Raw genomic sequence first — 13367 nt, forward strand, 5'->3', positions numbered from 1 at the left:
AGCCCTCGGTCGAACGCCCGCGGGTCGAACGCTCCAGCCGAGAGCTAACCCAACCTAACCTAACCTGACTCGGCCAGTCGCACGGCTCTCTTTCGACCGACGGCCAGGTGGTGCACGGCATGTTTTATGCGAGGCCGGAGGTGGGCAAAGCCAAGTGGTCGCAGGCTGTTGCGCGCAAGTTCCAATTCGAGCGGTGGCCAGGGTATGAAGTGATGCTTCTACGCAACGTTCAGTGGTGGACGGCCATTCGACCGTAGGCTATTCGACCTCGTGTCTGGGGGGTGTAGAGCTCAAAATTATTCGTTCTGTCTGGTGGCTTTCGGCTGCCTATATGATTTTCCAGAAGTGTTGAAGGCTACGTTCCGGAGGGCAGGAGTCATGATAGTCCATTACATCCAGGGCAGTGGTGGTCTTCGGCAGGCTTCCCACTGACAGGCAATGTTTCAAACTGGGTGGTGTTGTTTGAGGCAGATTCTAAAAAGGTTGATGAAAGAACAGGTTTGGCGTGGCATTGAAGTCTGGGCTTCTTGATCTTGGAAGGTCTTCCTATCACTGGTGAGTCGGAAGGGAAGCCGGCAAACTCAGACGTGTCCATCCCTGCTTCAGAGAAGAGCTCTTCTGTCAGGCTGGGGCCTGACGATGATTCAGCCATACCTATTGCTATTGATACCTTTCACCTTCGAATGATCTTCACACTTATTCGGTAAGCACTAGTATTAATAGATTTGCACTGGGTTTCAGATTTGTCTACAACACCGAGAACTTTGGTTGTTAAGCGATAGCACCACACGTCTTGTCACCATGAACGAACAATCGAAACTCCTGTGCTGGGGATCAGGTGGTTCCTGGAAAGTCGGGACTTGTCAATTGCGTTCCGGTTGAAGGGGGGAATTCCGCACTTTCTGGATCCAAATTCTATATTTGAAGTCGTCCTTGAACTTTCAAAAACACCTTTTAAGATACGCGGAACATTCTTCTTTGCAATTCACAGGTTTCTTTGCAAAATTTGCCCTCGTTTTGCGAGCTTTGAGAGAGCAACTTTGAAATACTAAGACGGCCACGTCGAATGGCTTAAAGATTTGGGTTTTTTGAGGCATTAACGCTAGCAAAATCACATTGTTTTGCCTGGCATAGTTAATAACTGCTGGAGAGCAGTGTGAGGCGTGGCTATCGAGCAGAACAGGTCTATCTGCTGATGGCTAAGCGAATACCAAGAATATCGTGAACCGCCGGGGAAAAGTTCAGAATCCATGAGCCAGTGGCTTGTTTGCCGTTTAAAGCTCCGTCGGGACCACCAGCAGCATAGTTACCTACTGGAAATGCGTCTTTGGAGATGACCATTAGAGGCATTGCTGCGCCAGATGCTGCAACGCAACAGTGCATGCTTATGTGTTCACTTGATGCCACTTGTCTGGAATATTTCTTTATTCGCCGAGGCACGACAACATTTGCGAGGACTTGTTGCGGTCCGCGACCGTTCACTGAAGTTGTCGCGTTCGAGGACACCTCGCAGTAGCTGGGAAGTAAATTCCTCGGCCGCGATCTAAGCATTCAGGGTCTTCTGGAGTTTGACTGCCTCGGGGAGTCTGGAACGAAACTTCAGCCGCCATCCGTAGCAAGGTCCTCTCTCCAAAAATGTGTCTCCCAGACCTGCGATCAATGCACCAGGCATACATTAAAATTTGGGCAATGGTCATAGGAAAACCTCTATTGACTATATATTGAATGTAATTACAGAGCGACAGCTAATGCCTTGCTGACAGCGCGGTCGGTTTTCATGGTACATAATCAGTCATCCTTGACTCTCATGGAGAGGCGATCTGAGTGTGTTGCGCGGCACGTGGGAAGATTCTCATCTCAATATTCCTAACGCATTAAACAATCCACAGAGTGAAAACGTCGATCAGAACAAAATTAGGGAAGGTGTGGCGAACATTATGCGAGAACTTGTGCAGCGAAGAATAGACTACGTTGTTAGTGGGTGGTTTAAATTGTCGGTGACAGCAGCAGAAATAAAAGAACATAAGCGAAGGATTCGCATCTCGTATCTCAGGCCGAAGAGAAAGTCTCCTACGCTTGCATTCGTCAAAATTCTTCATAAGTTTGTACCTGATCCCAATGTGAATCCTATCTCGAGTAGGACAGTGAGGCAAGTATGAATGCCAACGTACCGGTACACGACTGTTAACTCGGAGTCAGAAGACGAAGTCACCAACGAATCAAACGCCTCTACCCAGATGAGTTCTAGATATACGAGAACCTCGGCTCATCATAACATACGTAGTAGACGAGAAGCCCAACTGTGAGCGATTGTTATATATTTCAGTTGCATCAAATCAGCATGGTTCATTCTGGGAATAAAATAATGCAACAGCAAAGGCTGCTTGAGGTTTCATGATCTTTCTGTAATTAAACAGCAGCTACAAAAGATTGCATCGTTCGAACAAAAAATATGCTATTCTGCACTTCCACTTTTACTGTTTTACGCTTAGAGAAATCACCTGAGCTGCATTTTTATCCATAAGTATCCATTATCAACAAACCTAACATAATATCTCATAACACAGTCTAGTCTCTAAGGTCATAGACGCAACAAGATACCTGGAAATTTATTTCAGTATCCTCTATCTTGACATAACTTGAAATATATTTGCAATTCAGTTCATGGTGATGATGACAATGGCATACTAGTTCCTCGACTATTGTGTTCGTGGCAACGTAAATCTTAAAAAAAACATTAGATTACCAGAGCCTCATATATGCCGATTTGTTTGGAATGCAATAAAAAGTTGGCATATATACACGATTTAATTCTATATGTGTTTATTTACCGCGATGTTAAAATCCTTATGTACATGTAATATGAGCTGATAACGTCCGTTCATGATAGTTCAGATCTGTGATGGATTATAAACGCAGTAGTAATAAAGATCCGATGAGGCGACGCTATCACTGATTACTTTCATGCATGAGCTGCATGATGGCCGTGATGGGTGAGACAGCCTCAGGATTTTTGGCAGCGTTGGGTGAGCAGGCTTGTCTGATGCTCATCTCCCAGGTGTCGAGCAGCATGGTGATGGAGGTAGTGAGAGGAAGGTGCTTCTGGCGTCGAAGAAACAAGCTTTGCACGAGCTTCAGGAAGTCCGTGGATGAATATTCCTGGTGGAGGAGTGTGGCTACGGGCGGAAGGTCTGGGTATTTTTCGGGGATAGTGAGGGTCAGTGGAGGGACGCAGGGCAGGTTTGTGTCGTCCAGGTGACACGTGAGGGACAAATCGTCGCTGCATGCTGGTTGGTGACTGTCCAAGTTGACCTTAAATCGTGGAGATAGGCGCGCTATTTCACCCTGAATGATATAGCTAATTTTTGGAGCTGTCGATTCTTCAGTAGGTTCCTCTATTTTGCGACGTTTGGGTGAAGGGGGCATGGGAATGCTACATCCTGTGAGCTTCTCTAGAGCAGGGGCGATTGTACGATGAAAAATACTTGCTGAGTTCGGCGCTTTAAGAGCAGCTCTCACACCGTCCATGATCACCTCAACAGCACTCTCCTTCTGCAACATCTTTTCCAAAACTTTCTCGCACTTCTCCAGTGTTTCTGTGGAAACTCTTCGCATAGGATTCGTTAAATGATCGAGCAATTTCTTCATTTTGTAGATTTCATTGCTCTGCCCTTCTTCCCGACCGGAGTTAGCTATAACCTCTTTCAAAGGCTTCACATACTTCTGCAGTTGCTGAATCTTCTCAAAGTAAGCTTTATCTTCTCCCGGAGTGGCGGAGGCAGGTGAGGGCTGCAGAGGCTGACCAGGGGTATTAACCATGTTACTGCCAGGAGACGGTGCGCCCATCATGCTGGTTCGTCCACCACTGCTCACAGGACTGGGGATCATCGTGGCAGACGGCGAGGGAGATATGAAGGCAGGCGAGGGCTGCTGACCACCCATCATCTGCTGCGACTGCTGCTGGTTGCTCGGGGCCATGCCCGGAGATCCGGGTATACCCTGTCTTTGCATCCCAACGCTCGGAGTTCCAGAGTAATTCGGAGAGGGTATCCGAGGCTGCATGGTGGCTGTGTTCCCCGAGACAGATACACCTCGACCCATGCCTACATTCCCGAGCTGTGTATTAACATTCTGTCCGCCCAGTTGCCCCGGCACATTTTGTACCCCCATTGGCATCTGCTGTATAGGGCGCATCTTGCCCGCCATATTTACTTGCATGTTATTCTTCATGCCAGCCATGCCCATGTGCGTGTTGGGTCCCTGCCACGACATGTCGTTCCCGAGGCTTCCCATCCCGATGCCCGAAGTCATTCTTGACGACACCAGTCCTTGGTTGGAGCCCATCATTGCAGGGTTGCTGTTAGTGAGTACCTGACCTCCAACCATGCCCATATTTTGGGCTGTTTGCCCGACCATGTTCATCTGGTTGAGAACTTGAGTGCCTGGTGCCATTCTGTTCATGCTCATTGGCCCACCATGGCTTCCACCAATATTCATCTGGCCGCCTTGACTACCTGCTATGTTCATTTGGACTGTCTGGTTGCCACTAACATTCATCTGGCCACCTGACCCACCACTCACACCCATTTGATTGCTACCAACACCCATTGGACTTCCCTGGCCATTCATGCCCATTGCCTGATTGTGGTTAAGAGTAACTCCACCCATACCCATAGACTGCCCCAGCCCACCCATGTTACCCATCCCTTGTGAAATGTGACCAACCATTTGACCCTGAGCCATCTGTGGGTTTCCCTGACCCATTGAATTGGTCATCTGACCAACTTGTCCCATTTGTTGTCCACCCATCTGACCAGTTGGTCCCTGTCCTCCCATCTGTTGCTGCTGCTGCCCCATCTGAGCAGACATGGGCATCTGTTGATTAGCTTGACCCATCTGGCCCTGGAGGTTAGGAGGAGGCTGACCCGTCAACATGGCAGCTAAGTGAGGATGACTTTGACTGGATGGAGCTGCCTGTTCTTTCAGGTGGGACACAAGGCGGCTGAGCATACTCTGGTATTCAGTCTTGGATTTGGATCGCGAAAAGATCTGAGAGAAACAGGGATAAGAAGGTAGAAATTTTATTGAAAAGATAAACACTTGATCACTTTTGAAAAAATAATAATAGTAAAAACTTGTGTGAGTAATCAACTGTGTCTTAAACACAAATTTGTGAAAAAAGAACCAAAAACTTCATAGAACTTCTTAATACAGTCAATAGAAAATTCAAATGCAAACATTTAATAACATTGAATAAATACATTCTTTTAAATTCAAATAATTCCAACCATGCACTACAGGAAATTTTCAAGTCCTTGCTCACAGCCCTCCAGGAATCACAATAATGTTCATGGTATAGCCTGCATTGTATCATAGTAAAAATTTATTTCAGACAACTGCTAAACACAGAAGAATAAAATATTGAAAACTCATTATAACAAAAGATGAAAATTCTTATTAATTTTAACTCACTTGACTCTCGATATCACCAGCATTTTTATTAGATGGGGTTGGAGTAGCACGGATCAGTTCAGCAATCTGTTGCACACTGCGATTCCTGAATGCAGGAGATTTCCAATCTTCAGCCATGATTCATCAGCACAAAATCTTCCAAATGGCACCTCAATATCTGCACAAATAAAATAATATTAATTTATTTTGCAGTCCATGTCCCAGGTCTACTCGAATACCAATTACCAACCTGCATCCCTGATGAAGTATGTACTCAAAATTTCCATCAGCTTCAATTTTTGGCTTAAAATGTTAGCTAGATTGTAGGGTGTCAAGCAAATTAAGGTTACATAATATACGTTTAAAAATTACTTTTTAAAGACAACACTTCTAAAGAATCCAGTGTCTCCAATGTTAAAGATGTACAATGAATTTCTCATTTTATTTTCGAATATTAAAAAAAATAATTTTTCAATTTTTTTAATTTATACTTTTTTTCAAAATTATTTATTCGGTCAATTGATTCATGCATTGCCTCCGACTTCACACAAGTGTGCAAAATTTCAGATCAATTGGACAGGTAAAAGTGTGTCAAATATCAGTTATAAGATTTGTAGCTGACAAAATTATTTTTTCAATTTTTTAATACTGAAAAAAAAAATATTATTTTTAAAATCATTTATTTTGTCATTTGATTCTTGCATTGTCTCCAACTTTACGCAAGTGTGCAAAATTTCAGATCGATAGGATAAGTAGAAGTGTGTTAAATTTTGATTATAAGATTTGTAGCAGACAGACAGACAAACAAACAAGAAGTGAAGTTAAAAAGAAGTGTTTTAAAAATAATATACTTTTAAAAATTACTTTTTAAAGACAACACTTCCAAAGAATCCAGTATCTCCAATCTTACAGATATACAATGAATTTCTCATCTAATTTTCGAAAAATTAAAAAAAATTATTTTTCAATTTTTTTAATATATATATAAATTTTTTTAATATATAAATTTTTTCAAAATTATTCATTCTGTTAATCGATTCATGCATTGCCTCTGACTTCACACAAGTGTGCAAAATTTCAGATCAATTAGACAGGTAAAAGTGTTTTTTTTTTTTTAATTTTAAAAATCATTTATTTTGACATTTTATTCATGCATTGTCTCCAACTTTAAACAAGTGTGCAAAATTTCAGATCGATAGGATAAGTAGAAGTGTATTAAATTTCGATTACAAGATTTGTAGCAGACAGACAGACAGACAGACAGACAGACAAACAAGAAGTGAAGTTAAAGAGAAGTGTTGTAATAATATTAAGCTTTGTAGCGCATTTTCTCATTTATGGAAAAAAGGCGCTATTGTGCTCATCATGTCCATCCATGTCTGTCTGTCCGTACTTGACTATGTTTTTGTCGACAAGAAAATGCGCTCTCTGCCACTCACTGCAGTGAGTACTGAGTTATATTTTTTGTATGTACTCTTATCTCCTAAAAGTTTCTTTTTCCTAAAACTAAAGTCAAAAAAATTTGAATGAGATATTTCAATATTTAATGGTTGCACAACAACTTTATTTTACTGTTTCTAATACCCAGTTGATATTTTTTATGACAATAGTTGATTTTTATGTTGAACGATGCAAGAGTGTGAATTTTTACTTATTTACAGGAAATCAACAGTTGATTTACATATTCTTTGCTGACAATCCTTTGTTAAAGTTTATTTTTTGCTAGACTATTTGCTTGACCAGAAATTTTGCCATTATGTTGTGCAGTACAGACAAGACTGCAGGAGAAGTTACAATGCTTTGCTTCTCTCTTTCTCATAATTTGTATTACAGAAACAAATGATACAATAGTGCATTCATGTTTCATGTAAGAGTATAGCATATCAGTGAGATATACTGTAAAATAGGCATTTCTTGGTAAAAGCCAAGTTCACATTAATGCTCCTGGCTCCAGGTGCCTATCACAGAGCCTGCCAGATAGCAAAAATAACATACAGCATGAAAATTTGCCCGTTTCATTGCACACAGTCTGAGTTCAAAGGGCTTTGAGAGTTCAATGCATTTACAGTGAAGCTGTATCTTATAGCATGGTACACATGCATATCTGCTGTAATTGCTCTGCAAAATGATCTGCATTTACTCGAAGATCTACTCGCTTATGGAATGGTTAATAAGTCAATTTCCAGTGCAGCCACAAAGACATTCAGGTGCCATTTATGGTGCTTGAGTGAAACTCGTGTGACTTGCTTTCTTAGATTCAAAAGTTACTGATACAGAAAAGCACAAAATGGTACATGCCTGGTCAAAACCCAGTGAAAACCCTCATGCACCTAGAGTTGAATCTCTGGATGAGAGAACTGTGTCTGAGTTGACTCTGTCAAACTTTGTCCCATCTAACACACACAAGCTTTTTTGAGGCAATGCAAATTGAAACTGACTTCCTACAGCAGGAGCCTGATGCCCAGAACAGCATTGAACAGTACTGCATCAGTTGTCAAGAAGTGCAGAAGCTGAAGATTGTCTATGGTGCTGCTGAACGTGGTATTTCTTTGATAAAGAACTTTGACTCAGTGTGTACTAACAAAGAGGAACAAAAGCAGAACCTGCTTTAGGTCATTGACAATCATTGCCAGCAGTTTCATGTGTCCAAGAAAGCTGTTATTATTGAAAAACTTCCAAGTGACAAAACCAACCGTATTTTATTACTGTGTAGTGAGTCGGTGGCAGTAGCACACCATACTAGCACTTCAGTGGTGTAGTACATTGAATAATATTTAGTTGACTTACACTGTTGAACATTTCATTGAAATTGTTACCGTAATTGATCTAAGCTTCATTTGCAAAAATCAACACTCATTGTGCAACCAGTAAAATAGAGTTGGATTATTAAAATTTTGGGATTATGCACTCTGCCTATGTAGTTGAATAGATATGGACCATGAGACCAGCAAAAATCCAAAAAATTTTTACTGCTTGGCAGCCTACAAGATTGGTATATAGTCAGATGGGGGAGACAGGACCAAAATCACTAACAAGCCTGTAGCAACTATTTCATGAATAACTAAAAAAACATGAACCTATCACAAGTTTTATTTATGCAATGGGCTTCTAAGCTACAACTCAGACATTTTGCATATATATTGGCTTTTGACCAGGCTGGGGTTAGACAGGACCATCTGGTATTCTTATGTTACAAGGTTTTTAATAAAAGAACGAACCTGATATTCAATATTATCCATCTAAAACACATTATTTGATTAAACAACCACTTGTTCCTGTTTTGTATTGTAGGAAGTCAACCCTAATATCAGTTAGATTGGCATTTTTGTCGCGAGAAAACTTTGTTAAGCATAGTAATATTAGGTTGGCTTTGGTTCATTGTAGAGCACTGCTAAATGCTGCATGTATATTCCATTAGTATCATTGTCTAAAAAATTTATCAAATTGGTACTAAAACCAATTGGATAATAGCTCAAGTGTCAGACATCATTTGTTTTCTTGCTAACTGCATTAATGGTGCACTTCTTCAAAGGTAGCCCATGCCCTCTCACAGAGTTGTGATAATAATTATTTTTCATGCCTCACACAATGATTTTTCCCCCAGCTAATCTTGCACATAGTTCTGCTTCTGCAGCTCACTAATGGGAAGACTTCCCTATTTTCTCCATCCCTTTGACGCAATTTCCAATAGTAAACTAAATTTCTCTAATTAAAAAGTTTACAAGTTAGAATGAAGTTTGAGCAAAAGATAAAAATTTTGGCCAAAATACTCCATGTACTGCACAATAATATATTCATTTAAAAACTATTTTTGATAAACTCTCAGGGGACCATTTGTAGGGTAAGACAGGACCATTTGTGGGGAAAGATAGGAACACTTGTGGCGTTGTGGGGTAAAACAGGATCATTTAGTGATCCCGTCTTACCCCATGTCCAGTCCTTTTTTACCCCATTTTAGAATACATGTCAGGCAGTGATGATAGTAGGTAGGAATGCCTAGTATGTCTCAAATATTGCTTATTACTTGAGGTTACCTGCCTACATCCACAAACCTGGCCAAAGAATTTTTCATCATTAAACAGAGCTCATTTCCCAAATAGGGTTAACTATTTTGCGACCCTTCTTTACACAGGTTTTCTTTAAAAATTAAACAAAAATTCAATATTTGCAGATAAGGGTTGAAACAAACACTGAAATGACATGCAATGATTGCTCTATCATATTCATCCATCAAATTAAATTCAGTGCAATTAGAATGCACGCCATGACCTGGTCCTTTCTTACCCCATCTTACCCCATGAAGGCTGTGATCCCATCTTACCCCATATGACTATATTATATTTAACATATCACAAATGATATATCAAAACATTATGACATATTGTGCATTTACTGTAAAGCCGCAGAATTTAGAATGATTCAAGTAGAGTTAAGATGAACAAAAATCACTGAATGAAGCAGAAACAAGCAATAACCAATCCTCTTTCAATCACAATAAAATTCATGCAGTTTGACAATAAGGAAACATGGTTTTGAATCATACTACAGGCCAGAAACCAGAGCAAAATATGAACTAAATATAGTGTCAGACTAAAAAAACATTTTCCAGTTTTCTGCCTTATCTTTTGAAGAATTTTTCTCAGTACCGTAAAATGGGGTAACTTAGACCGGCGGGGTAACTTAGACCACTTTTCGGTTTTTAAACATAAACCCCCAAAACTCAAAAATTATTTGACATAGAAAAATTTTGTCCATGGGCATTAAAGGCCTAATACTGAGGCTACATAACACAATAGAAAGTTTAAAAGTTTGCATATCTAATAGGTTAAAAAATTAAAAATGTGACCCACGAAAAAAGCTATTATTTGAAGCCTGTCAGAGTACCCCCTCCAATTTTTTCATTTTTTAGTTAAATAACTCCAGGTTTTGATGCATTGTAGAACTCTTCTAGTTACATATGCAAATGACAAATTTTAGGAAAGTGTCTTAGTTTGCAAATAGGGGGTGCTGCCCCCAAATGGGGGAACTTAGACCACCTAATGTCAGCCCTGACGGGGTAACATAGACCAGCTTGGAAGTTAATATAAAATTACCTACTATATATAACATATTTTATGTTTGACAGCCTATTTATGTTTTTTCTTTATGTTTCAGACTCTACAGAGTCTTATATATGGTAATTTTAACTTAATTTCCAAGCCAGTCAATATTTACCCCATCAGGGCTGCCATTAGGTAGTCACATTTCCCCCATTATGGGGCGGCGCCCCTCTTTTTTTTCAAGTTTGTCATTTTCATATGTAACAAGAAGAGTTCTACTACAATGCACCAAAACCTGGAGTTATTTGGAGTTATTTTACCAAAAAATATAATTGATTTTACCACCCGGTCTAAGATACCCCAAGAGCTGGGGTAACAAAGACCATCACTTTTTTTTTAATTACATAAAGACTATGAGAGGCAGGAGCCAGCAATTTATGGTGAGTGAAGCTAGAGTATAGACCTGTATTTTGCATGTTTCAATTCAAGTTTAATTCAGCTAGTAAAAAAATTGCATCATTTATAAAAAAAGTGGTCCAAGTTACCCCATTTTACAGTATTGTGAAAATTGTACCAAACTTCATGAATACTATTAGTGCATATACCCAAAAATTGTCAGGCTTGCAAGTTGCACTGCTACTAGTTTTTAGTTAAGAAGCTAAATTATTTTAAAAAATAAAATGACAAATATGTTTTAAAAAGCCCAGTGTGTTAGAAAAAATTCATATATAAACATTTTTTGAGAGCATTTGCAGTTAAAGTCTCAAAATATGCTATGTCAATATATAACTCTAATGCAAAAAAAAAAATTTTTTCAAGAAAAATGTGGGTTCTTTTTATATTTCACTTTGAGCAGTGTGCAAATTAATTTAACACCAAAGGCAAAGTAGGAATTGATGTTAAAGTTACAATTTAGGTTGGGCTAACATAAAATAAGTTACAAAAATCTGTGTGAAGTTCATTTCTCTAGCAATGATGTGACCAAAATTACTACAGTAGCATCCAAGAATTTATGCAAAAGTGCAAAAAAACCAAAATGTATTTTGATGTCAAGGACATATCTAGATTCTAGAGACTAGTGATCACTTCATTTATTTCATTGCTTTATAATAGGTCTGGAATTACTATAGAACAAGTTAGAAACTTAGAAGGGCCTAGCGAATGATAAATAAATTTTTAAAGGGTGTTTTTTTTTTTTCTACCTGCTATTGCCACCACACTCAGGAAGATGTATATAAACGGGAAAATTTCTCGCGTAAATCAATCTAATTATATTTTTTTCGCGCAGACGTTCGTGCAAATCACGGTCATCGATTCCGCGCCGCGCAGCACTCGGCGCGGGCCACGGAGCCGTCCGACACAGTTCTGATTTAGACGCAGTTTTCATCTGAATGGAATGGCAACATCGTCTGTAGATGATTTCAAGTAACGCTGAACCAGCATTGCCAGATGGTATATTTCTATACCAGATTTCACAAATCTGGTATTTTCAAAAGGTGTCTGGTATGAATATTCAGTATAGATAGATCTGGTATATATGCCTAAATCTGGTATTTTTCTGGTATTTTCTGACTTACTGCAAATTTACTGCATTTAGTTCCACCTCTGAAGTTTGAACTTCCTCCAGCGTAGGCGTGGATTATATTATTATTTATATGAATTGCCTTCAGAGCGGCGCAATTAGAGCTTTCCCGCCATTTATGGAACCGCAAGTTTTCATGTCAACCGGAACTCGAACACCACAGCAGAGAGTATTTTATGCAGCTAACGAATTTCGCAAACTTTGCTGGAAGAGAGATTATTGAATTTTAGAAAAAAGGCGGGATAATTCAATGAAGGCTGGTGGCAGAGCTGCAATCTTGATACTCTATTGTGATTCATGCTATGATAACCTACATAACAATTTTCATATGATAGTTATAATTTTTGCACATTCAAAGTACACATGACATAACATAACGCACCCAGATTTGGAAACCATTATTGCTCAAATGAAGCAAAAATAAACGACAGACCATTGACTTATCTTGCAAATATATATATATTCATATTATGTATCACATAGCATAATTACGCTCTGTAATTATGCCATATTGACCTAATTTGTATAGTCCATTTACGCGCATTGTTATTAGGTATTGATCGTGTTGATTTTGCCGGCCGGGAGGATGTCGGTAATGTAAATGTAGTCACAACATTGGCATGCAGGATCGTACTGTTGACATACAGGTTCATACCCTACTTGCCACAACCAGTCCAGTCATTCATTAGAAGGCACCGATGGCACATCTAAAGCCATGTTGCCTTCTTTAGTTCTGTAATTCATGTCCAATTGAATTGTGATCTATGAATGAATATTCATTACTGTGCTGACTCTTAGAACCTGAGTCCTGAGTTGACGCGTTAGCATGGTGGAATTCTAACATATAGTGCTCAAAGGTACTTGTGAGCGGAGTCATGTCATCTCTCATCTGTGAGTGGGCAGAGTCATGTCATCTCCCATCTGTGATTGGTTGAGAGGGTAATACTTTCTACCATGGTGGCAGGGAATTATTGTGAGTACTTATGCGTTTGCAAGAGCATCGCCCGGTCCGGCTCAGCGGGGGGGGTTAGGAAGGGAATAACGAAAGTCTCATTTACGACTGGACTAACCCATTGAGCAACATTTTCTCAGTTATGGTCTCATAACAACTCAATTTTAAAATATGTACAGTTTCGAAGTTGATATAAGTAAATAAATAAATATTTGAACTGGGAAATTCCTTACTTACTTACGTTGCTTCCAGATTTATATTAATGACGTGAAAAATGACAATGACATCGGTAAGATTGGCCAAGCCATGATGTTAGAACTTCGATGTTCAAATGTTGACACTT

At 39.6% G+C, this 13367-nt stretch overlaps 1 protein-coding gene across 2 annotated transcripts in view; it reads right to left on the reverse strand.

The window, feature by feature from the left end:
* Nucleotides 1-2384: 2384 nt before the first annotated feature.
* Nucleotides 2385-13367, reverse strand: part of LOC108671957 (mediator of RNA polymerase II transcription subunit 15) — a 12874-nt gene continuing 1891 nt past the window's right edge. For both annotated transcript variants that reach the window (XM_018159558.2, XM_018159557.2), the window contains exons 2-3: nucleotides 5473-5629; nucleotides 2385-5049 (exon numbers count right to left, since the gene is read on the reverse strand). In XM_018159558.2, the coding sequence (XP_018015047.1) occupies nucleotides 2950-5049; nucleotides 5473-5589 (2217 nt within the window). In that variant the 5' untranslated portion in view covers nucleotides 5590-5629 and the 3' untranslated portion in view covers nucleotides 2385-2949. The remainder of the gene's footprint in view (nucleotides 5050-5472; nucleotides 5630-13367) is intronic.

Source organism: Hyalella azteca, unplaced genomic scaffold, assembly GCF_000764305.2.
Source record: "Hyalella azteca isolate HAZT.00-mixed unplaced genomic scaffold, Hazt_2.0.2 contig12030, whole genome shotgun sequence".
Taxonomy (NCBI): domain Eukaryota; kingdom Metazoa; phylum Arthropoda; class Malacostraca; order Amphipoda; family Hyalellidae; genus Hyalella; species Hyalella azteca.